The sequence below is a fragment of the Macaca mulatta genome, chromosome 5 (genome assembly GCF_049350105.2).
Source record: "Macaca mulatta isolate MMU2019108-1 chromosome 5, T2T-MMU8v2.0, whole genome shotgun sequence".
NCBI lineage: Eukaryota > Metazoa > Chordata > Mammalia > Primates > Cercopithecidae > Macaca > Macaca mulatta.
This window is the reverse complement of record NC_133410.1, coordinates 57,360,729-57,388,079: the sequence shown is the minus strand read 5'-3', so window position 1 is coordinate 57,388,079 and position 27,351 is coordinate 57,360,729. Positions and strand designations below refer to the sequence as shown.

Here is a 27,351-nt window from a genome sequence, read left to right as displayed (position 1 = left end):
CTGTCAGTTTGACTACTCTAGGTATCTCATATAAATGGAATCATACAATATTTGTCCTTTTGTGTCTGGTTTAACATAGTGTGTTCAGGGTTCATCTATGTAGTAGCATATATCAGAATTTCATTCATTTTTTAAAATAAAAAAGTATTACAAATCCTTGTGTCAAGGGCTGACTTTCAATAGATCACAGATTTCATTGATTTTTAAGTCTGGATAATATTTCATTGCATGTATATTCTGCATTTGGGCTATCTATTCATTTGTCCATGAAGTCCTTCAGTTGTTTAAAAACTAACTTTACTGGCCAGGCGCAGTGGCTCAAGCCTGTAATCCCAGCACTTTGGGAGGCCGAGACGGGCGGATCACGAGGTCAGGAGATCGAGAACATCCTGGCTAACATGGTGAAACGCCGTCTCTACTAAAAAATACAAAAAAACTAGCCAGGCGAGGTGGCGGGCGCCTGTAGTTCCAGCTACTCGGGAGGCTGAGGCAGGAGAATGGCGTGTACCCGGGAGGCAGAGCTTGCAGTGAGCTGAGATCTGGCCACTGCACTCCAGCCTGGGCGACAGAGCAAGACTCCGTCTCAAAAAAACAAAAAAACAAACAAAAAAACCAACTAACTTTATTGAGCTATAATTTCCATTCAATAAACTGTATACATTTAAAGTGTACCATATGATGAGTTGTGGCATACATATATGCACCTGTGAAACTACTGCTTCAGTCAAGACATGGAGCATTTAGATCATTCCCAAATAATTTGAATTGATTGTGTTTTTATAGTTTTGCAACCAACTTATGACATTTGGTGAAGCAAATGCTGTAAATTGCATATTCAGCATCTATCCTCTCTTCCTCCTTTCTCGAGAACCCCGGTATTGAACACAACATTCTACAGAGCCCTGTGCTTCAGGGGAAGTTCTAGTAGGTAGATCTTGATTCGTTTAAATCTAATCTTTGTGCTTTTTCATTCGTCTTCCGAGTGACTGTTTTCAGAGAAAGCATTTAATCCACTTCATGGCGTTGAGAAATGAGGGAATATCAGCTGGGAAAGTTTTCCTCAATCTTTCTTTTCTTTTTTTTTTCTTTGAGACAGAGTCTCACTCTGTCACCCAGGCTGGAGTGCAGTGGCATGATCTCCCCTCACTGCAGCCTCTGCCTCTCAGGTTCAAGTGAGTGTTCTGCTTCAGCCTCTTGAGTAGCTGGGACTACAGGCATGCACCACCCACCCCGCTAATATTTTTTGTATTTTTAGTAGAGATGGGTTTTCACCATGTTGGCCAGGCTGGTCTCAAACTCCTCACTTCAGGAGTCACCCACTTCAGCCTCCCAAAGTGCTGAGATTACAAGCATGAGCCACCGTGCCCAGTGTTTTTTTTTTTTTTTTTTAATCAGCTGACATCATGCTTTGATCCTCAATCTTAAGGAGACACATGAAGACATGATCCTTTATGCCTGTGAAAGGCTGCCTAGAGAAATTGCACAACCGTTAAAATAAGATTGATTTTTGTCTATTTAGGATTGTTCTGAGGCCTTCTAAGAAAGTCTAAATAAACTTTCAAACCTCTAATTTAACAATTTATTAGGCCAGGCGTGGTGGTTCATGCCTGCAATCCAACACTTTGGGAGGCCGAGGCGGGTGGATTGCCTGAGCTGAGGAGTTCGAGACCAGCAGGCTGGTCTCAACCAAAAAGCTTGAGAATTGCCAGACTGGGTGAAACCCCATCTCTACTAAAATACAAAAAAAAAGTAGTCGGGTGTGGCAGTGTGTGCCTGTAATCGCAGCTACTTGGGAGGCTGTGACAGGAGAATCACTTGAACCCGGGAGGCAGAGGTTGCAGTGAGCTGAGACCGCCATTGCACTCCGACCTGGGTGACAAAGTGAGACTCTGTGTCAAAAAAAAAAAAAAGCAATTTATTGTCTACAGTTAATTTACTTTACTGTTAGTGAGTGAGCCAGAATAGCCAGTAGATGTCGCTGTGATTTCATTTTCAGAGATAACCCAGTGACTTTTCACTCTTAAATATTCAATCTAGAAGCATTTTTAAAAATGCAGTAAGTTGACAATCACATTAAAAGTTTTAGCAAAAAATAAAGAGAAAAACATTAGGGAATACTAAGAAAAATTAAAATAAGAAATGGGAATTTTCAAAAGATCTACTTAATTTTTCCTTCAGTGCTGTTAACAAATACAATGATGTGTAATTGCTAAAAAGTCAAAACAGTGATTAGGAAGATGACATTTAACAGACCGTTTGGTGTAGGGATGCTCAACAAGCGGTAGAGTTGATTTCTGTTCTGGGGCCGTATTCCCAGTAACAGCAATATGAGCTCAATAACTCACAGTGGGAATTTTTCATATAGAGACAGAAAATAAAGTTGTAAACTACATTGCATCTATTTGTCATGAAGGGAAGAATCTGATCAAGAAAGTAGGAGTAATTCTAAGTTAGAGGCAGAAGGAAGGAGAGAAGTAATGGAGAGAAAAACACAATGTGAAGCTTCATTTGTGGTACTGTGCTAAGCCTCTCTAAATTTTCTCCCAAACCAGGAAAAACCACAAAGGGGTTTCCTGGTGTGTTACTCCAAACTCTTTCAGTTGCAGGAAGCAGAAACTCAACCCCAGCTGGTTTAAGGAAAAAACAAACAGGTACCTATGGGGTCATAAAACTGGTAATTGTAGGAGTGGGGTGGCTTTAGGCCTGGCTGTGTCTGCTCATGGTGGCCTAAAGCCACCCCACTCCTACAATTACCAGTTTTATGACCCCATAGGAACTTGGGAGGGTAAGAGTCCTCAGGGTCAAAACCACTTTCATAATAATACTAAGACATTGTTTACCTTTCCCACTTGCTCTCTCAAAAATGTATAGTGGAATTTTCCAGTGGCTATATGCCATGTGATAGCGAACAAATTGAATACAGAAGCAGATAGTAGAATCCAACCACCTTCTACTAACCTGACCATTAAAGAGAGTTGCAAATATGTGAAACAATGCCATTCTTCTTGGTAATATTTTTTGTTTGAGACAATGTAATTATTTTTCATAAAAATATTAATATGTTACTTTAACATGTAAAGGAGTTACCATTATTTTTACATGAATTAATATATAAGTATTTTAAAATGTTCTTTTCTATTTTCTAATACAGCAAATATTGGTCGATACAAAACACATAAAATTTCTTTGGAGTCTTCAATAATTTTTAAGCATGTAAGGGTTCCTGAAACCAAAAAGCTTGAGAATTGCCAGCTTAAGTAAGGTACAGTTGGGCACAAGGCTCAATGGTATCACCAGAACTGTCTCACCCTTATCATAGACTCCTTTTCTCAGAGCTGGTTTCTGTCTCAGTCATGTGATATCAAAGATGACTTCCAGCTGGGGCGTGGCAGCTCACACCTGTAATCTTAGCACATTGGGAGACTGAGGCGGAAGGATCCCTTGAGCCCAGGAGTTTGAGACCAGCCGGGGCAACAGAGTGAGACCCTGTCTGTACAAAACAATTTTTTAAATTAGCTGGCCATGGTGGCATGCACCTGTAGTCCCAGCTGCTTGCGGGGCTGAGGTGGGAGGACTGCTTGAGCCTGGGAGGTTGAGGCTACAGTAGGCCACCATCACACACTGCACTCCAGCCTGGGCAACAAAGCAAGACTCTGTCTCAAAAAAAAAAAAAAAAAAAAAAAAAGACTTCCAGCAACTCCAAAATTTTATCTACCAACTTAGCAACCCATAGGAGAAAATGCCCTTTTTTGACAGCACTGGTAACATTTCTAGTTATAACACTGGTCACACTTAAGTCTCCTGCCCATCCACATATCAATCATTTGAGCCAGGGGTGGTTTGATTCCTGGGTCATTACATCCACCCTGGAGCCTGGGACAGGGACAGCCCACCAGCACCACAGGATCGAGGAAGAAGTGCTTCCCTAGAGGGATGTTGAATGGGCATAAAAGACATCCTCTATCAGAAAGCCTGAATCCTATGCTGTTCTCAATTAAAATCCTAACCTTTCGTTCCACTGTCAGCATCCTGAGACAATAGGGTTGACTTTCTCTTTTTGGGGAGGAGAGTCTGATTGCATTCTGTAATTAAGAGTTTGCATCCAAATCACATACCCTAACAGAAGTTCTCCTTATGAATTAGCAATGCTATACCAAAGGAAAGTTGTCTTTTCACCATAAACTATGCAAAACACCTGACTTAATTTGAGATTTCATTCCCAAACATCTGAAGATTTAAATTTCATGCCTGCTTGTGTTGCTTGCAGGATCACTCTGGTCAGATCATTTAACCTTCTGGTGGCCTCTGTGTCCTTACCTCTAAAATCAAGGGCGTAGGAGGATTTTCTCTTGCGGCTTTAACATTCTTTGAATCTGATCAATGGAAGATGGAAGAAAAAAGTTCTTCCAACCCTGGTCTATCAGCTGCTATACTGAAGGTCCACAAAATGAAGTTTTACGTATTTTTTTCAGATTATGTATCAATTTCAGTTATATATTTGTTTCTTCAATATTTTTGGTGATAATCTAAAATGGAGGTTTCATCAGTCTACAAGCACTGGGTTCATATTATCTTTTCCTTATTTCCTTTGCCGTTAGTTTCATTACTTTGATTTTTTTGTTTATTATTTTTTAAATTGACAACTAAAAATTGCACTCCGGCCTGGGTGACAAAGTGAGACTCTGTGTCAAAAAAAAAAGCAATTTATTGTCTACAGTTAATTTACTTTACTGTTAGTGAGTGAGCCAGAATAGCCAGTATATATACTGTAAGTATATATACTTACAGTGTACCACATGATGTTTTGATGTCAGTATACATTGTAAAATGGCTAATCAAGGAACTAACCTATTACCTCACATATTAATTTTTTTGTGGTGAGAGCACTTAAAATCTAATCTTAGCAATTTCCAAATATACAATACATTGTTATAAATATAGTCATCATGCTGTACAATAGATCTCTTGAGCTTGTGCCTCCTGTCTAACTGAAATTTTGTATAGCTGTGTTACTTTTAATATTAAATGTGGATTCTGTAAAATCCCAGTTTTTACAAAATGTGTTAGGAGTAACATAATAAGAGCCTCAAAAAATAATTTTTCAGAAAAAAAGCTGTTTATTTACCTAGGAATTTTATTTAAAATACATATGTTCTTTGAAATGAAAGAAAAGTTAATGTTTCTCCATTTATTCTAATTTACAAATTAAGCTGTAAAAGAAAGCCACAATAGAAATTGCATAAATTACCTGTAAGAATCAGCCAATTTTTACCACATACTTTCATTTGGTACACCTTAGGTTTCCTCATGTTTCCACTCACATACTACCATTACATGAGGTTTTACTTTTTTTTTTTTTTTTTTGTCTTTGAGCCCTTCAAGTGAAGTTACCATTGAAAATCAAACAACACCTCTCCAGTGTTATAAATTAAATACCATGTAATTTAATATCATACACCTGCTTTTCTGTATCAGCCTTTCATTAATTGTAAGTACAAACACCAAAATAATTGTTATCAAGCCCCACAGTAGTTTTTAACTTCAGTTTTCAACTGAATTCTCATTATCCCATACTTTTAAACAGAAAAAAGTTTTAGTACATATATTCCCTGGAAGTAATTCTAATCTGCTCCAATAACTAAATAGCTGAGGCTTCTGGGTTAGATATGGTTATCTTCTACTGTTCAAAGTGTTAATACAAAATATGAATGTTAAATTTTATATAACATTATTACAAAATTACATTGATAACATGAAATCAGAACAACATTCCTTCCCGAGTACCTAGTACTTACCCACAAGGCATTGTAGATTTCTTTTCATTTAAAGAGTGGATAATAATCTTGGAGTAGATAACAATGAAAACCTAGAAAAAAGAAAACCTGCGTCCTGTTTTTATTGAGTCAAACAAGCAGAAATTTGATTGGAAAGTCCCATTTCGTATATTACACTTGGTAGTATTTTCTTCTAATGAAAAAATAAAGCCCTTGTGCCACCACCTTGACATGTACTTAAATGTTTACCCAAATCACTTAGGCATTGCTTCTCAAACTTGGCTGCACAGCAGAATTGCCTGGAGGGTTTTTAAACACGCAAATGCCTGTGTCTCACTCCCTGAAATTCTCCTTTAATTGGTACAAGGCAGGGCTATTCTAGGAACTATTTTCTATCCCTTGGTAATTAGCCATCTGTATAGTATTTTTAACTTTCTACGTGTTATCAACTGTAAGACTGTTTGGATTGTCAGGTCTTTGTGGTGAGCTGAATTCTGCATGGCAGTGCTTAGTGTGCAGAAAGGTTGCAGTGCCTCACTTTGCCTTAATCCATGTTCCTCTAACTTCCTTACTCTTTCTCTCAGAGGAGGCAAGTGGCTGTGGCGGCAACAGCGGTGGCTGATCGTCACTGAAAATACCAAAGAAAAGAACTGAGCTGCCACCTTCATATTTTTTCCATTAAGGACTAATTTACCGTGCTTTTTCATTTTCTCTACATCCTGCAAAAGGTTTTTTTTTTCTCTCCTAAGAAACAAACTATGAACTTATTGTTGAAAAAAAGAAGTAAGTTTTAGCACAGCTTCTCTGTCTCTTTGGGACAAGTTAGAAAATTCTGAAGTGATCCGAAGCATAGTAAGTGCTTTCTTTCTTTTTAAGCTACTTCTGGGGAGGGAGGAGGCTATTGTAATGGTAAATTTCACTCCGAGAGGAAGAAAGGGTTGATAATCAATCAAAAATGAGGTATTCCTTTGAGTATTTGTTATTTTCTTACTATATTGTAAGATGCTTTTAATTTTCTCTGTAAAATAGGCAGAAATGGTTTTAGTGTGTGTATGTGTGAAATAAAAGCTCAAAAAAGCAATCTTCACAGTGCCACTGAAGGAAGTTTTTACGAACGGAGTAGAGATGTATACCACTTGGGGGCTTCAGTGAAAACCCAGAATTCCTGAAGGAAGATTTACATTCAGAAATATTGAAGTGAAAATTCCTTCTGGTTCAGCATCTTGGAGTTCAGCTTGGAAGAACATTTTATGTATGGAAGAATTTGCTTCTCCAAACCTCTCTTTTGGCCATTGTGTATCCTGAAGGATGGGACAATTTGTGCTGTAGAAGCACTGCTTGCCTGAATTTGCTTCAGGCATTTTAAATTTAACTTGAGGGATCATGTGTTGGCATGATGAGGACCACTGAAAACTTCCACAAGCCTAGTGCCACATTAAACTCTAACACGACCCCCAGGGGAAGGTACATTTATCTGGAGGCATTCCTGGAGGGAGGAGCTCCCTGGGGTTTTACTCTGAAAGGTGGCCTGGAGCACGGAGAACCATTAATCATCTCTAAGGTATGTTTCTTTTTCCAATATTCCTTTTATTCAAATTGTTGTTTTCAACTTGTCAGATTTGTCAAAAATGCAAAATAATGATAACTGCCTTAATATAACTTAATTTGCTGTTTCATGCCTTTCTGATTATCTGGAAATATTTTAGATAGCCTGGTATTTGAAAGAAAAATGTGTCTAGCTCATTTATTCTGTGAAATCCCAAGAAAAATGTGCCTATTTGATGGATAATCTTCTCTTTTGTGAATGAAATCGCATACAATCAGTTACCACATGAGCTTTTCAGTTATAAATCAGATTAAAGATTAATAACATGGTTAAGATGGTGGCATGGTATATATTTGTGCATACAAAAATATCTGCTTTTTCTTTCTTTAACTGAAAACAGCATCTAAAAATATTTTAAATTTGCTTATAATTCTGGATAATAGATTGCGTAAATACCATGTGTTGCTTTTTTTCCCCACACTCAGAAAGGAGAATTAAATCAGCTTTCAGTATAACTCAAGATCAAAACATTTCTACCTCTCTTATTTATCTGTATATTTGAATCCCTTTTTAAACCTTAGTCATCTTGCAGCATATCTCAATTCTTCATTTATCTTTTGGTGTGGGTAGTCATACCAATGAAATTTTTATGTACTAGGGTTAATATTTTTATTTTTCTCTTAAACTACAGATTAACATTACTTGTTATAATACTGCTTTTACATTTTTAGAATATTTAATAGTCTGATACAACAGATTATAATGGCTTTTCACACATGTGCATTCATCAAGAAACATTTGTAATTAAGGGAGAAAAAATTTCTAGTTTGAGGGTGAGAAGAAGGTAATATGGATTGCATTTGAGCTCTGTTATCGGTTCAGGTTATTTTTCATATCCCCAGAAATAATTCCAAAAGGTAATTTTTCAAATTACTGAAGTAATTCTTACTGTGGATGAGCCAGGGAGAACTGAGTTTCACAGAGGTAAGCCACGAGTGCACAGGACACCATTGTAAGTTGTATGACTTTTCCTTAACTTTCTTAAGTAAAATGAAAGGATGTGCATAAGTGTGTGTCAGTTAGGAAGCCCTCCCTCTGTGAAAAAATTCAAAACCAAGTTTATAGAGGCTCTCGGTAAATTGGGGTTTGTTTTTCTCATATTACAAGAAGTTTGGAGGTAGATTTTACAGGCAAGGAGAGCAGCAGCTCAATAATGTGATCAGGGACCCCGCTTACCTCTCCACTCTGCCATTCTTATGATGTTGGCTTTGTCTTCATGGTTGCGTGATGGATCCCACGACTCCAGCATTGCCTCTTCATTCCAGACAGGTTTTTGGCTTTTTGTTTCTCATTAGACCTTTGCTTACATCTCATTAACCAGAACTGTACCCTATGCCTATCTTTAGGCCAATCACTGGCAAAAAATGCCAGTGATTAATACAGACTGATTAGGATTTCTTTCACAGGTTCTGCAATAAGGACTTACTCTTCCTGAAGTCAAGGAATCGTTGGCCACTGTTTGAATGATTTGAGGTTCTTTTTGCGTAAGAAAGAGGGCATGGTTGCTGCATAACAACTGAGAATTCTGCAATGAACATAAATATTGTCTCGGCATTTAAAAAGTCTAGTTGTACACAATTTGGCCCTTAATGATGAAATATTCTGTATCTATACACTACAGTATTTGACAGTTTGCTGTCAGAAAGGTCTAATCCTGCCACGAATGAGCCAGCTTCTCTAAGCCTCCATTTTACCTGCAGAATGGAGCTATTCTACTATCTACTTTAATGGGTTGTGTTTAAATACAACCATGCATTTAGCTTAGTGCCTGGTATGTAGAAGGAGCTCAAAAAAAATCTTAGCAAAGATTATGATTATTGCTTTTCATTATTCTAGCAGACATGTGTAGTAGGAGATGAGTCTGGCTGCTGTAAAGAGATCCAAAATAACAAAAATGTAGTAATTTATATCTCTAACGTAATAATCTGAGCATAAGCCAAACCAAAAGATGACTCTATGGTGTCAGGGAGCCAAGTTTATTCTATTTTCTTACTTCCATCCTGGAGTGATATCTCATCTGCATCATCCAAGTGACTTGCCACCACATCTGCTTTCCAGTCAGTAAGAAGCAGGGAAGAGGGAAAAGAGAAGGCAATCTCCTTTCTTTCAAGGATCCAATCTGGTCCAATGTGCTCTGTCCACTATGGTAGCCCACAGTCACATGTGACTATTTCTATTTCCATTAAAGGTAACTAAAATGAGGTAAAACATTTTCAACTCTGTTTAAATGTTCCTCATTTGCACTTGTTGCATTCCAAGAGTTGCATTGTTCCGAAGCTCTTGAACATCTTCCCCCATGTTGTCTGTGTGGCAAACTCATTAAAGCTCCATTTCTTCTTCTCTCTGAGGTTTTCCTGACGTCACCCAAGTTGAGTTCCGTGGTCTCCCTTCTACACTTCTATATTATGCATGTATCACATTGAATCATAAAATTTTATTTCTGTTGATTGCCTTCTCAGAAGTCTGTGACCCTTTTTAGGGCAGGGACTATTTTTTTTTTTTTTTTCCATCTCTATCGCATCTAAATCAGAGCCTAGGTACACAAATATTTGTTGAGTAAATGAAAGGGCATGGCTGTGTCTTACTCATTTTGCATTTTCAGGATCTAGCACAGTGCCTGGCACAGAGTAGGCACTCAATAACTTTTACTGAATTAATAAGCAAAAGACAAAACAGAACCGATGAGGATGCCAGGCAGACCTCCACTTGGGGCATGTATTCGTTTCCTGTTGCTGCTGTAACAAATTACTACAAACTTATGGCTTAAAAACAACACAACATACAGTTCTGTAGGTGACACACCTCACACAGGTCTCACTGAGCTAAAGTCAATGTGTCAGCAGGGCTGTGTTCCTTGCTGGAGGCTCTAGGGGAAAATGTGTTTTCTTGCCCTGTCTAACTTCTAGAGGCTGCCCACATTCCCTGGCTCATGGTCCCCTTCCTCTGTCTTCAAAGTCTGCAACAGCAGGTTGAGTCCTTCTCACCCTGCAACTGACCTGTGACTCTGCCTCTCTCTTTCACTTTTAAAACCTCTTGTGATTACCTTGGACCTACCAGGATAATCCTCGATAATCTCCCTATTTTAAAATCAGCTGGTTAATAGCCTTAATTGTATTTGCAACCTTAATTCACCTTTGCTAAATAACCTAACATATTCACAGGTTTCAGGGACTAGAATGCAGACGTCTTAGGGGAGACAGGGCATTATTTTCCCTAACACCAGGCATTTGAGCATTGGTAGAAGTCTGTGTAATTAAGGCAGTACCAGGGATGAGACTAAAGTGGTGGCTGATCATGCGTATACTACATCTTCTTTCTAAGACAATGAAAGAAAATGCACATTAGCTTATACACTGCTAACCAGATGTCTGCTATTCTCCCAAGTTAGAGTGACCTTCCATTGTAGGGGAAGGGAAGGGATAGTACACATTGAGTCACACTTATGAAAGGCACATACACATTATACAAAGCAGCTATAAACTGCCAGGTTATGAATGACAAATAATAAATGAAATATCATTTTTCTTTAGATATAAATGAAGCAGGAGAATGAATGGGCATAAAGGATCTACGAAGGGTAACAATAGGATAAATCATTTTTGAATTGCTTTCTTTGGGATTTAGTATCCTTGGAAAGGAAAGGTGGGGTTGTGGAAAGAGCCTCTGTAATCTGTGAACTTCAAAAAGAAAGGGTACCTTTTAAAAAATTGTCATTGTAAGTGGATGCTCAGGTAATTCAATAGTCCAGGAAGTTGGTGGCATGATTTTATTATGACTCACTTACTCTGTATTGTGGCTCAGAAAAGCAGTTCCACCTGCAGAGTGGATGCACCTGCTCCCAGGGCTCATAAGCCAGGTAACAACAATAAACAACAACAGCAGCAACTGCCAGTACTTACTTAGTGCTTATGATGTTCCAGGCTCTATTCCAAGAGATCTACATATGTTCACCCATTTAATTTCCACAACTTCACAGAGAGGGTAACACTCTTATCCCAATGTTATATGTGGGACACGGACCCAGAATTAATTTGAGTAACTTGCTGAAGCTCTCATAGCTACTAAGTGATAAAGTCAGGATTTGAACTCATGCATTCTGGTTCCAGAGTCCATGCGCTTCACACCCTATGCCATTCAGTCTCCATTGCCTACTGAACATTTGACTCTCTCTAGATTCTAGAATTATTATCTGAGTGAAATATGGGATTGATATTTCATTATATAAGTTTTTAAATCTATTCAGGGAAATTTTTTAAAAAAAATACATAATCTAATAAGGTTCCATAAAATAGGTCTGACTACTGCTCAGTCATCCCCTTTAAGTAGTTCAAGACCCATAAAATAAGGGGACACCTGCTGTTCTTGGCAAGTATGTTCATGGTGTCTCCACCTGTAGAGGCATTTCTTTGTGCTTTTCAAACGTGGACTTCAGAATTTAAAGATAAGCCACTGCCGTGGTCTCTCTTGTCTCTTACATCATCAATACTCAGTAACGTGCTGGTAGAAGCACTCCTCCATCAGTGCTTATATTTCTGATTTCTACTCCCCTGGAAGGTATCTGTGCTCTAGCTGGACTATCTCTGTGCCATCTCATTATAAATCTTATTGGTTCCATCTTCCACACTGTCACCCCTCCTTCTCCAAAACTGCTTCCTCCACCTGCAATATCACCACCCTTTTCCTATCAATCCAAATCTTAGCCTCTTTGTCCACCAAGGCTTGACTCACTGACTCTATTTCATCAACAACTTTCCATTCTTTATCTATGGAGGTGAGGGGGAGGTGCTTAAGGCTCATTTTACCAACTCTTCAGCCACACTCATGAGTTCAATTTGAAATGGATTTTTAGACAGTTCCCCAAGACCTGGATCTGGATGATGACCCAAAGTCATCTTTTCCATCTCCTTCCAACTACCACATTAGATCAACTTGTTATTCTGACCTTTTAAAACAGACAATCCTCTCTGACATTTTCCCTTTCTTGCTTTTTCCTTTAACATCCTTGGCCCTTCCTGCTAGGGTAGCCTCATCTCTCTGCTCCTCTTCAGCTAGTTTGTTTCTTTCTTCCCTCATTGCTCAATCTATCTTTGTCCTGCCTTTGCATTCATTCTTCTTTCTTCTTCTCTCCCCAGTGGCTTTATTTTTTATTCTAATTTTATTTATTTATTTATTTATTTATTTATTTATTTTTTTTTTTTTTGAGATGGAGTTTCGCTCTTGTTGCCTGGGCTGGAGAGCAATGGCACAATCTCGGCTCATTACAACCTCCACCTCCTGGGTTCAAGCGATTCTTCTGCCTCAGCCTCCCGAGTAGCTGGGATTACAGGCATGCACCACCACACCCCGTTAATTTTGTATTTTTAGTAGAGATGGCATTTCTCCATGTTGGTCAGGCTGGTCTCGAACTCCCAACCTCAGGTGATCTGCCCACCTTGGCCTCCCAAAATTCCAAGATTACAGATGTGAGCCTCCCCACCTGGCTCCCCAGTGGCTTTTTATTATATAGGTATATATTTATTATATAGGTATTATATAGGTATATTATATAGGTATATATATTTTTATTATATAGGTATATATAAACTACCTCCTATAAAGGTAGTTGTTTGCATTTGGCATCCTGCCAATAAATTGTACTCATTAAGGCCAGATGGGTTTTACTCATGCTGTATATCCTTCTCTTAGCAAAATCTTTCTCATTTTCACATAGCAAATGCTCAATAAATGTTAAATGATTAATAGGATTGTACAGCTATAGGAAATACTAGCAATCATGTAATAACTTTCTTCATACACAGAGAGAAAACTGAGATGCAAAAAAGTTTACTTATTTGCCAAGATGGTTTCAGTCTTAGCAAATTGAGAGTATGTATCTGTGTGTATGTAAAGCCCCAACTAGTAAGGAAGTAATTACTTTCTCTGATTGTGCCCTTTATACTTTTTTTTTGTTTGTTTTTTGAGATGGAGTCTTGCTCTGCTGCCCAGGCTGGAGTATCTCGGCTCACTGCAAGCTCCGCCTCCCAGGTTCACGCCATTCTCCTGCCTCAGCCTCCCGAATAGCTGGGACTACAGGCACCCGCCACCACGCCCAGCTAATTTTTTGTATTTTTAGTAGAGACAGGGTTTCACAAAGTTAGCCAGGATGGTCCCGACCTTGTGATCCGCCTGCCTCAGCCTCCCAAAGTGTTGGGATTACAGGCGTGAGCCACCGCGCCCAGCCCCGCCCTTTATACTTTTCTAGGAATCCTAGCTCCCCTGTTAGACTGTTACCTTTCAGAAGCTAAAGTTAACCCTTCATTGATTCCTTTTCTCTCTCTCTCTCCCCTACCCTTCTTTCCCTCCTCCTTTTCATTATTCATGGTGCTTAAACTATGCATAACAATTATGAAAATGAAAATGTGGATGAATAAAGAGGAAGATAAGTATTAGAGAGGATATTCTTAAAAATCTTTGTTAGACGCTATCTAGGCCAGTGTGCACACAGGTTACTAGAAAAACCTGTTTAAAAACATAAGGCAAGCAGGTTAAGTTGGGCTGAGTCTGACCATGTCTTTCATATGCACATATGTAATGTGATGTCTGTTGAATTGAATTAGATTGGGAAAAAAGGAAAACTCATGTTTTTCTTTAATTTTTAAACCTTTAAGAATTAACTAAATTTTAGTTAAAGTCTTACACGTTTTTAGACAAATTAATTTTGATATTTCCTATGAATGTTGTTGAAAATAACTTTTATTCAAGTAGCATGCTGACATGCTGTACCAAATGGGTGTCAGCATCGGTAAGAACTCTGCTTTCTCTCACAGCTAATAGATTCCCAAAGCTTTGCCTCCTATGCAGGGGGCACAATTTAATTTAGGAAAGATTCATCTCATTTTAGTGAGCCCACAGTATGATTGGAGAGGTATAATGAGAGACTTTCTATCAATTTTTGAAAAAACAAAACCTCAAAGGACATGCTGGATCTTAACTAGTCCATAGACAGACTCTTCCACATCTCTCCCTTTGATGTAGTTCCAAACAGTGAACATCTTATCCAAAGGGCTGTGGTGCAGAGTCCTTGTTCTCCGACTTGGTTCATCCCAGGAGTCCATCCATCTCTTGTGCTCTGACATCCCAGGCACTCCTCAATGAAACAAAATGAGGCGAAGATTCTCTACTAAATCTAAGCGCTGTTTCTCCCCCTCTTCTAATGACTTTCTCCACAAAGGCTACATTGGTACACTGTGGATCTTGATTTGTAGAATGGAAGTGATTCTCTTCTGCCTTCAGAGGAAGCTTTCCTGACTTGGCAGACTGATGTGCAGAACACTCTGTCCTGGGTATCTGAGCCTGAATTTGCTCTTATGTCAACTACATTTTTTCATTCCTCAATATCTATTTGTTTTCTTCTTCTCCATTTTAAGCTGTATTTTTTTCTTGGAGATTTTTGAGATTATTTAATTTTTTTTTTTGTTTTTTAGACTAGGCTTCATTCCATCACCTAGGCTGGAGTGCAGTGGTGTGATCACAACTCATTGCAACCTTGACCTCCCTGGGCTCAGGTGATCTCACCTCAGCCTCCTGAGTAGCTGGGATTAAAGGTGCACACCACCGCACCCAACTAATTTTTGTAGAGGTGGAGTTTTGCTATGTTGCCCAGGCTGGTCTCAAACTCCTGAGCTAAAGTGATCTGCCCGCCTCAACCTCCCTAAGTGCTGAGATTTCAGGAGTGATCCACCGTGCCTGGCCTAAACCTTTATTTTTGAATGTTCTTTGGTACATGTATATTAATTTATATTTGTAATTTCTATGTTATATATATGTCACATATATGTATATATGAATGTGTGTCTGTGTGTGTGTGTGTGTATATATATATATATTTTCATTTTAGGTGAGGTTTTCCAGCATAGAAAAAAGCATACATCCCAGACAATACAGGGCTCAGAGTGGAAATAAATAAGTTTTATTTCTACTGTAGCTTTTACTGGCTATGTGACCATGGCAAGTAATAGCCTTCCTGAACCTCAGTTTCCAGTTTCCTCATCTTTCTTTTTTTTTTTTTTCTTTTTTTTTTTTTTGAGACGGAGTCTTGCTCTGTCACCAGGCTGGAGTGCAGTGGCATGATGATCTTGGCTCACTGCAACCTCCGCCTCCCGGATTCAAGTGATTCTCCCGCCTCAGCCTCCCAAGTAGCTGGGACTACAGGCATGGGCCACCATGCCTGGCTAATTTTTGTGTTTTTAATAGAGATGGGTTTTCACCATATTGGTCAGGCTGGTCTTGAACTCCTGACTTCATGATCCGCCCGCCTCGGCCTCCCGAAATACGGGGACTACAGGCTTGAGCCACCGTGCCCAGCCAGTTTCCTCATCTTTCAAAGGCAGCAGGCATGGTGGCTCACACCTGTAATCCTAGCACTTTGGGAGGATGCGTCAGGTGGATCATTTGAGTCCAGGAGTTTAAGACCAGCTTGGGCAACATGGCAAAACCCCGTCTCTTCAAAAAATTCAAAACTTTGCCAGGCATGGTGGTGTGTGCCTGTGGTCCCAGCTACTCAGGGGGCTGAGGTGGGAGGATCGCTTGAGCCCAGGAGGCAGAGGTTACAGTGAGCCAAGATTGTGCTACTGCACTGTAGCCAGGTGACAGAGCCAGACACTGACTCAAAAAAAAAAAAAAAAAAAGGAACATTCTTACCTAATGAAGTTGTTGTAAGTATCCAACGTAGTATAAGCTATGCAATAGTGCTTTGCAGGTATCCAGCATAAGTAGGCAACTCATATGGCAAAGATGATACTTGGCTGATTTTCTGTATCATGACCAGCAGCTGCTACCTCACACTGAAACACTGAACAGCTCATTCCCTGCCATCATAGAGTTTATATTCCAACAGAAGGGGACTGGCAGTAAATATGTTTGTATATGATAATTTCAGGGTGTGGTAAGTATTATTAAGAAAAAAAAAACCCAATATGATATGTTCCAGAGTGATAGTGTCTATGAGGTAGAGGTATGCAACATGGTGATTAGAGAAGGGTTTTCTGAGGAGATGACATTTGAGCCAAGACCTAATAAGAAATAAGAAGCCAGACACACAAGGAGGTTTTAAGTTGGGCTGAGGCAGGAGAATCTTAGAAAGTTCTAGAAACAAAAAGAAAGTCAGTGTTATTGGAGTACAGTAAGCAAGAGAGTAGTATGAGAAATGGAAAGGTAGGCCGAGATCAGATCACAAAAGGCCTTGCAGGCTGTGGAAAGGACCTTGGACTGGATCTCAATGCAGAGTGTGAGGGTAGATTACACCAAGAGACTTTCTCTATTCATGGTGAAGTGGACAGACCCATGGCAGGTACTTATACCCTGGGAGGTTTTTAGTACTGGCTCTTAAAGCCACCTTCGTCCTCCCTCTCATGTACATTTCTAAGGCACTTTCTGGGTCTACAACAGGACAGGGCTTTCCAAAAGACAACTGTCAACCAAAAGACAACTGTCTACATCATTGTAACTTATGGAATGATGCGCAAAGAAACAGCAAATACTCTCTTTGCTCTTGGGAGAATTTTCCTCCTCCACCCCATGACTCTTGATCTCTTGGGTTATTTTTCACTCTCAATTGACAAGACTTGCTGGGTTGCTTTTATCACCGTACTGTGAGTAGCTTGACTGAGGTCCTGCTCTGTAACGGGCGTGCTAGCTAACGTAAGCATTACAAAATTCTGGGAAGTCGTACTACTGTTTCCATTTTATAGATGGAGAGACTGGAAGCTGGCTGAAGGTCACAAAACTAGTAAGGTACACATCTAAGACCTTTTAACTTTCAGCCTGAAAAATTTCTTTTAAAGTAAAAACTGTATTGTCACTTTGTGATGCCAATGAACCCTTCCATCTCTGTTGCCCCGTATCTTGATAAACTGGTAAAAAAAAAAAAAAAAAAAAGTGGAATGAATGAACTGTGTGCAATCGTCAGGCAACTTGGTGGCATCCTTAAGGTGCCCTGCTTGGTGAAATAGGGGGCACATCTACTTCTGTTAACACTGGGAGTTTAACGGGACTCTCTGCATCTTCCCAGGGGCTGCTTCCTGCTGCTTTTTACTTCTCCCAGCCTCTGACCACTCTGATTGTTTGGGCAGGGTATATCCCATCGCATGCATAGGCCACGACAAAACCTCAACCCCCAAGGCTTGGTACTCAAGGAGAAACATTTGACGAACATTAGATGGTTTAAAGCTGACACGGACTGAAACCAGTTAAAAGAGGAAATCAGACATGAGTTGCAAACTGAGAGAACAATGATCTGCTGGGGCACATTAGGTTCATGCCTCCTGACATGCTAATGAGCCCCTGTTCTGAGCTGGTCAACACAACTGATGGTCTTTTATGAAGGAGTGCTAGTTACACCAAACTTTATCTCATTTTGATTGTCCCTTTCTAGCCCTTGCTTAGCTCACAGTGTAGTGCATCTGCTCTGCTTGTCCAGCTTCATCTACTGCTGAGTTGGCTGTGTCCATGCTCAATCTGTCTGCTCTGGTTTCATGATGGTCACTAGCATTCACTTTCCCTGCAAGGTCTACTTTCTGGCTTTCCTAATAGTACACTCTCTTGGCACGATCCTGGGAACTCCACGCACAGTTGTTACCCTCAAAGCCACTGCTACCTGCTAGGGTCTTGGCTCAATTGGCCTCATCTCTCACTCATTCTTCATTCCTGGAAACCTGGTACAGACAGATCCTAGCATTCTAAAGATCTCACAATTTAAAAATCATTGTGACATGAATTTGAAGTCAAAACCCAGGCAATTTAAGTAGAAATAAACATTCTTCAGGTTAGTCAACGTGCCTAGTACTTTGTATATTAAAGTGTATCCCAAGCCACATATTTGCTAGAAGGTAAGAAGAAAAATTGGACTCCGGAATCAATTGCCTTTCTCTTTTCCTTTGAAAAGTTAAAATTTTTAATGAAAGAAGTAGTATGGGTACAATGTAAGCTTTTATCATCTTGCATGTGTCCTCTGAGAGTTTCACATTTTTTAGACCTTGTCTCATAGAAACTGGGAAATGAACTTCTGGAATTCAGACCCAGGATCTGGCTGCATTCCAGAAATAAATATACATGTTGGGTGGTGAGACAGATAATTAAAAGAATAGGAGAATGTGCAAACTTTTGAGAATGAGAAAGCAGAAAATAGACTCTTTTTTCTCATGCCTTGCTTTTGCTTTTGTTTGTTTTTTATATTTTTACTTTTGAGTATCAGCTAGTGAGTAGCAGGGCAAAAACAAGGCAGCCATTGATCTAAGTATAAGACAGCAGGAGGAAGGTTAAGAGAATGAGTGTTATTCTTTAGGACTACATTCATAGTTGCATGGTGGTGCTCTTGGCTCAAAGTCTACTATTAAATCCGTTGTTGGCACTCCCTTGAAAGCATTACTATCACAGTTTTCCCTACATATGTAAGTCAATAAATTTGACCTTTAAGAAGGACAGTGGGTGTAGACCCCCTCCAGTGGGCCAACACATACTGCAAATTTCTGAACTCAGGCACTGCAAAGTGCTACTGCCACCTTGCTTCTTCAACAGAGAAGGCAAAATAAACAGAGGAGGATTCCGTGGTATAAAAAAGAAAAAAATACATTATTTATATTTAAACAAATAAAATTATTTACAGAACATTACTTATATGTACTCAGTCTCTGCTGTGGGTCAGGTACTATGTTAGGTTCTTTTATTTATTATTTTCTAGAATGAGATTTGTTTTTACATACGAGGAAAGAGGTTTTTCATAAAAGATGGAGCCAAGATTTAAGGCTAACTCATTTCACTCATTAGTTGTCATATTTAGTCAACACATCATTTATTGAGTGTCTAAAATCTGACAGCACTGGGAAACAACAGAAGATGAGGTCACTGCACCCCAAAGGAGCATGTTCTCCTTTTTTCTTCTTATACCACTGCAACTGACCCATCCACATTTCCTCACCTTCATTTCTGTGCGCATTGGCTGCACTTCCAGCTGTCGCCATCTGCAGTTCTTTGCTTGAAGCCCTTTGCCACAGTAATGACACCAAGAGCAACCCTCCATGACCAACTGGAGTTGGTACGTAAGCAGCTTAGTCCTTTCATCTCTCAGATGGGATGACTCTCATGTATATGTTTTCCACTATCACCTAGAGTTTCTTCAGAGTCCAGCTCCAGTTGCCCACAGTTGTAGCTGGCTTGATCAAACATCTATGTCAGCTGCCTTCCCTTTTCTACCTCATGTTCCCACTTCCCTGTCAGCTTTCTTTACCCCCCAGGTAAACTACTTGCATTTGAAGTCTTGTCTCAGGGTCTGTTTCTGAGGAAATGCAAACTAAGATGACCGCCATTTAGAGAATGCTTACTAAGGGACAGCCAGACCCTAAAGACTGACATACATCTATCTGTTTCCAAAATCTGTGATCTTTGGACCATTGCACTGTACTATGAACTTCAAGCGGAAGGAATCCCATAGAATCTTACACCTCATCTTTTTTGGGTGCTAAGAAAAGTGGAAATCCATCCCCAGACAGGGTATTTTGTAGTTCTGTATTTAGGCCTTCACCCTCTCGTGGGATGGGTATGTCTTCTCTTTTTGCCATGGAATTGACTGAAAAGTCTCATTCTGCTTTTATCATCACTTCGTTTCTCTGCATGAATCAAGCATCTCTGAATGAAATCAAGATTTTCTCCCTCCCCTCTGAGAGTAGGATCCACTCTCTTGTTCCATAGGTTCTCTTTGGTTCTATAGGTTAATGGTTAAGGAAAATGTGACCCCCCTGAACAGAATAGATAAAGAAAATTATTCATTTGGGGCTCTCTGAGGAGAGAAATTCTTTTCTAGAATTTTATTTATATTACTTATTTTCTTACTCAATTCATACTACAACATAGACTAAAAAGAAAAGTGGATAAATACTGTTTTTAAAGTCCAGAATATTTGACAGTATAATGTGGTAGTGGTGTGAAGTTTTGCACCTAAGCAGGCAATAGAATATGACATAGTTTCCAAACTACCCTGCCCTTGAAATAACAGAATAACTTTTTAACACTAACATGCATTTCCTTGAATAACTTGTAGCACTGCCAAATTCCACACAAGAAGCTTCTTTTCTTCAGGGGCTGCTTCCCTGCAATGTGAATATTCTTTGACTCACTATGTTGTCCATTTCCAATTTCCTTGTTTTTTGCTTGAGTTCACTGAAGACTGACAAAGAGTAGCTTCATGTGACAGCCATTAGTCTGCTTTAAACCTCAACTTGATCTTGAATGGATAGAATAATGAATAGATTTTGTGTCATATAATTCATGTTGTCAGTTATATGAAATTGGCAGTTAAAGAGAAACTAAATATGCTTCCAATCCTCTCTTTTCTAAATTCATATTTGAATATAATAATGCAAAAGACATTGTTCCTTCTTTTAGTTAAAGCATTTTTGTAGCAGTCTGAACTGTGAATAATAAACATATGCTTTATTAAAAAATAGAAGGTGAGGAAGATAAGTGTTTGACTCTTTGTATTAATGAGAATTAACAAGTGGTTTTAAAAATTGAGCTTGTATGTGTGTGTGAGCACAGGGAGGGGTATTTCATCATAATGAGGGAGGCCTTGGCAACTTAGTGTTCGTTTTAACTCCATTGATTGCTGAACACATTCATGCCTGCTCTAGCTCCAGGGAGGCTGTGGAACAGGAAATAAGAGATTCAAAAAGCAGCACAGAAGAAAATCATGTCCTCTCCTTCCATCTCCCAGGCAGAGGAAAATATGCTTTCTTTTTGGTTAAAATTCCTTGGTTTGTCCTATTTATGCTGTCATTTCAGAGAGATTAAAAGTACACCTTTTCATACATTGCAAGTAGGAATGTAAAATGGTGCAGCCACTTTGGAGAAACAGCTGGCCATGGCTTAAAATGTTAAACATAGAGTTACCATGTCACCCAACAGTTCTGCTCCGAAGTATATACCCAGGAGAAATAAAAACATATGTCTGTACAAAGACTCATACTCAAATGTTCATAGCCTCATTATTCACAATAGCCGTAAATAGAAAAATCCAAATGCCCATCAACTGAATAAACAAAATGTGGTATAGCCATATAATGGAATACTATTTGGCAATAAGAAGGAACTGAGTTACAACATGTATGAACTTCGAAAATATTATGCTCAGTGAAAGACAACAGACACAAAGGAACACATTATATAACTCCACATATATGAGATACCCAGAAAAGGTTATTCTAAAGGGACAGAAAGTAGATGAAAGATTGCCTAAGGCTGTGGATAGGAATAGAGAGTGACTATAAATGGGTACAAGGTTTCTTTCTGAGATAATGGAAATGTTCTGAAACTAGGTGTTCTGAAAGTAGATAGTTGCCAACTCTGTAAATATAGTAAGAATCAATGAATCATAAAGAAAAACACTACTTCTATTCTGGTAACAAAAATTAGAAAGAGCAAAAAAAGACAGAAATTATAGTAAACCACAAAGTAAATTATTACCCACCACGTTAACCATTTAGTATTGATTTTTTTTTTTTTTTTTTGCAATGGAGTTTCGCTCTTTTGCACAGGCTGGAGTGAAGTGGCATGATCTTGGCTCACTGCAACCTCTGCCCCCAGGTTCACGCCATTCTCCTGCCTCAGCCTCTTGAGTAGCTGGGATTACAGGCACCTGTCACCATGCCTGGCTAATTTTTGTATTTTTAGTAAAGACGGGGCTTCGCCATGTTGGCCAGACTGGTCTTGAACTTCTGACCTCAGGTGATCCACCTGCCTCAGCCTCCCAAAGTGCTAGGATTACAGACGTGAGCCACTGCACCCGCCAGTATTGATTTAATTACCTGAAATTTAATGTAGAGGAAATAAGCAAAATAAAGCTCCAAAAAATGTCACAGAGTCCTAATTATTCAAAGAATCATAAAGATGTGATTTATACCATTCAATAGATAAACTGCAAAAAAATTGTGCCGAATCAAAGAAAGCAGGCATAACAATGTATATTCTTAATTATTTCATTTGTGTAAAATTTTAAAACTAGTCATTGGTGAAAGAAATCAGACCAATCATTGCCTCTGTGGTTGGAGACTGACTAGAGTACAAGGGATGATGTGCACTAGTGCCCTTTTGATGCATGAAAGTTTTAAATTTCTGGAATGATGGAAATGTTCTATATCTTAATAGTGATATGTGCTATGTGGATACATGCATTTGTCAAAAACTCATTGAACTGTTTCTTTAAGCTCTGCACATTTTACTGCACGTAAGTTATACCTTAAATAAAATCTGATACCTTAAATAAAGTGAGAGACAGGAAGAAATTGGCCATTGGTAGCATAAAACAGAATTGAAAGTTTAGAAATGGACCCATTAGATATATAATAATTTAGTATAGGATGAAAGAATTTTTTAAGGTTTTTTTAGAAACAGGGTCTCACTATGTTGCCCAGGCTAGAGTGCGGTGGTTATTCCCAGGCACAATCATGGTACACTGCAGCCTTGAACTCTTGGGCTCAAGCCATCCTCCTGCCTCAGCCTCTGAGTAGCTGGGACTAGAGGCGTGCACCACCATGTCTAGCAGAAATTTTAAATCAGTGAGGGCAAAAAGGGATTTTTAAATAATAATACTGGGGCCAGGAAGGATAAAAGCTGGAGTCATTTCATTCCTAACACCAAAATTAGGTCAGATGAATAAAAGATTCAGATAGAAAAAGTGAAATAAGTTTACTTCATATATTTTTGTATTGTTTGGAGACTTTTATAGCAAATACATTTAAATTTTTTTGTGGTAAAATATACATAACATAAAATTAACCGTTTTTGCCATTTTAAAGTATACAGTTCAGTGGCATCGATTACATTCACATTGTTTGCACTTATCACCAACATCCACCTCCAGAAAGTTTTCATCTTCCCAAACTGAAACTCTGTACCCATTAAAAACCAATTCCCCATTCCTTCCAGTCCCTAGCCCTTAGCCCCTGGCAACCGCCATTCTACTTTCTGTCTTCATAAACTTGATTACTCTAGGTGCTTCATATGAGTGGAATCATACAATATTTGTTCTTTTGAGATTGGCCTATTAGCACAGTGTTTTTCAAGATTCATTCACATTGTAGCGTGTGTCAGAACTTCATTTATTTTAAGAGTGAATAATATTCCATTGTATCTGTATACAATATGTTGTTTATTTATTTATCCATTGATGGATATGTAGGTTGTCTCTGCCTTTTAGCTATTGTGAATAGTGAGCTATGTACGTTTGAGTTTAAGTCGTCATATAGATATGTTTTTGTTTTTGAGACAGAGTTTCGCTCTTGTCATCCAGGCTGGAGTGCAATGGCACGATCTCAGCTCACTGCAACCTCCACCTCCCAGGTTCAAGCAAATCTCCTGCCTCAGCCTCCCGAGTAACTGGGATTACAGGTGCCTGCCACCACACCCGGCTAATTTTTGTATTTTTAGTAGAGACAAGTTTTCGCCATTTTGGCCAGGCTGGTCTCGAACTCTTGACCTCAGGTGATCCACCTGCCTCGGCCTCCCAAAGTGTTGGGATTACAGGCATGAGCCACCGTGCCCAGCCTAGATATGTGTTTTTAATAATAATAAGAAGAACTTCTGTGTACAGATATTTTGGTGAGTTCCTTCTTTCAATTTCATGGGGTCTATACCTGTAAGAGGCATTGATGAATCATATGGTAATTCTAAGTTTAATTTTGTGAAGACCTGCCATGCTGTTTTCCACAGTGGCTGCACAATTTTACTTTCCAACCAGCAATGTGCAAGCGTTCTAATTTATACACATCCTTGCAAAAGCTTGATATTTTCTATCTTAATTTTTCTCTAATTATTTTTCTTCTTTTTTTTTTAAGAGACAGGGTCTTGCTCTGTTGCCCAGGCTAGAGTGGTGTCACATGATCATGGTTCACTGTAGTCTTGACCTCCTGGGCTCAAGTGATCCTCCTGCCTCAGCCTCCAGTGTAGCTGGGACTACAGATGCATACCACAATGCCTGGCTATTTGTTTTCATTTTTTGTATTGATGGGGTCTCACTATGTTTCCCAGGCTGATCTTGAACTCTTGGCCTTAAGTAATCCTCCCAAAGTGCTGGGATGAGCCACTGTGCCCAACCAATAATAGCATTCTTAACAGATATGATGTGGTATCTCATTTTGTGATTTTGATTTGCATTTCCCTAATATTTAGTGTTGCTGAGTATCTTTTCTTGTGCTTATTGGCCATCTATCTTCTTTGGTGAAATGTCTGTTTCAGCCCTTTGTTCATTTTTTAAATTGGAATGTTTGCTTTTAGTTGTTGTATTGTAGTTTTTTATGTATCCTTGATATTAACCCCCTATCAGATGTGTGATTTGCAAATATTCTCTCCCATTCTGTGGGCTGCCTTTTTACTCTGTGGATAGTGTCTATTGATGCATGAAAGTTTTAAATTTGGATAAAGCACACTACTTTTTCTTTTGTTGTCTGTGCTTTTGATGTTAGATTCAAGAAATCATTGCCACGTCCAGTGTCATGAAACTTTCCTCTATTTTTTTCTAAGAGTTTTCTAGTTTTAGCTTTGACATTTAGGACTTTGGTCTAGTTTTAATTTTTGTGTTTGTGTGTGTTTGTGTGTTTTCTTTATGAGATGGAGTTTCACTCTTGTTGCCCAGGCCAGAGTGCAGTGGCACCATCTTGGCTCACTGCAACCTCCGCCTCCTGGGTTCAAGCAATTCTCCTGCCTCAGCCTCCTGAGTGGCTGGGATTATAGGCATCTACCACCATGCCTGGCTAATTTTTGTATTTTTAGTAGAGACAGGGTTTCACCATATTGGCCACACTGGTCTCAGACTTCTGACCTCAGATGATCCACCCGCCTCGGCGTCACAAAGTGCTGGGATTACAGGTGTGAGCCACTGCACCCGGCCTAATTTTTTTATATGGTATAAGGTAAGGATCCAACTTTATTTTTTGGTATGTGGATATCCAGTTTTTTCAACACATATTTCCTACTGAATGGTTTGGCAAGCTTGTAGAAAATTATTTGGCCATTTATAGCCAGAGTTGATTTCTGGACTCTCTCTATTCTATTGTATTGGTCTAAATATCTGTCTGTATGCCGTTATAACACTGTTTGGATTACTGTAGCTTTGTACTAAGTAAATTTTGACACAAGGAAGTGTGAAACCTACACATTTGGCTTTTTAAAGATTTTTTTTCTTAGTACTTGGGGTCCTTTGAGATTCCACATGAATTTTAGGATAGGTTTTTTATTTCTGCAATAAATGCCATTGGGATTTTCATGGAGATTACATTGAATCTGTAGATTGTTTTGGTTACTATTGACATCTTAACAATATTGTCTTCTAATCCATAAATGCAGGGTGCCTTTCAATTTGTGTCTGCTTTCTTTCAGCAATCATTTACAGTTTTCATGCAGCTTTTTGCCCCCTCGGTTAAGTTTATTTCTAAGCATTTTATTCTTTTTGATGCTGTTGTACATGGAATTGTTTTTTGATTTCTTTTTTGGATTGTGCATTGTTAGTGTATAGAAATGCTAATTTTTGTGTGTTGATTTTGCAACTTGCAACATCACTGAATTTGTTTATTAATTCTAACAGCTTTTTTTGGTGGGATCTTTGGAGGTTTCTACGTATAATGTCAACGGAGATAATTTGACTTCTTCCTTTCCAGTTTGGATGACTTTTATTTCTTTTCCTTGCCAATTGCTCTGACTAGAACTTTCAGTTCTATGTTGAATACAAGTGGTAAAAGTGGATATCCTTGTCTTATTCTTGATTTCAGAGGAAAAGCTTTTAGTCTTTAGCCATTGAGTCTGATAATAGGTCTGGATTTTTTATATATGATCTTTATTATGTCACACTTTAAAAAAATCTGTAAAAGTATCAAAAGATGGATAAATATTTACATATTTACAGATAAATATAAATAAACATTTATATCATTTGAGGGAAGAGAATCTTAATAACCAAAGTCAAAAATTATAAGGGAAAGAAAAGGATGATAGATTTAACTGTACAAAATTGAAAATGTCTACATAGCAAAAGCTTCATTAACTAAAATGATATAATAAATAGGGATAAGATCCTTAATACTGTAAAAAAAAGAACTCTTATATATACATAAGGAAAAATCCACACACAAAAGCTACATTGGCAAAGGACATGAACATGAAATTCACAAAAAAGAATAACCAAGGGTCAAGGAATATATAGGAAAAGAGTTTATCTTCTCTAGTGATTACAAAAAAAAATGAAATTAGATTTTTTTAACCTATAAGACTGACAAAGATGAGGAAGAGTGATAAAATACACTCAATGTAGTAATTTCATATCCTTTCAGTAGGAATAAAAATTGGTTCAGTCTTTTTTGGAAGGCACCAAGTATTAACTCTTGAAAATGTGCATACCCAGCAATTACAGTTGTCCCTCAGTATCAGTGAGGAATTGGTTCCATTTGGTACCCCACAGGTACCGAAACCCATGGATGCTTAAGTCTCTTATATAAAATGGTATAGTATTTGCATATAATCTACACATATTCTTGTGTATACCTTATTTTTTATTTATTTATTTTTTTTTTGAGACAGAGTCTCACTTTGTCGCCAGGCTGGAGTACAGTGGTGCAATCTCGGCTCGCTGCAACCTCCAACTCTCTGGTTCAAGCGATTCTCCTGCCTCAGCCTCCTGAGTAAATGGAATTACAGGCATGTGTCACCATGCCCAGCTAATTTTTGTATTTTTAGTAGAGACTGGGTTTCACCATGTTGGCTAGGATGGTCTTGATCTCCTGACCTCGTGATCCACCCGCCTCAGCCTCCCAAAGTGTTGGGATTATAGGCATAAGCCACCGTGCTCAGCCCTTTTGTATACTTTAAATCTTCTCTAGATTACTCATGATACTAAACAATGCACACACATCACTTCATTTGCTTGGATTCAACATAGTACTTGTACACATAGTA

The 27,351-nt window shown here is 38.7% G+C and overlaps 1 protein-coding gene across 1 annotated transcript in view; it reads left to right on the top strand.

Moving 5' to 3' along the window:
• Positions 1–6,343: 6,343 nt before the first annotated feature.
• The window catches only part of SHROOM3 (shroom family member 3), a 348,763-nt gene continuing 327,755 nt past the window's right edge, over positions 6,344–27,351 (top strand). Inside the window, exon 1 of the mRNA XM_078003460.1 lies at positions 6,344–7,335. Within this exon, the coding sequence (XP_077859586.1) occupies positions 7,168–7,335 (168 nt within the window). The 5' untranslated portion in view covers positions 6,344–7,167. The remainder of the gene's footprint in view (positions 7,336–27,351) is intronic.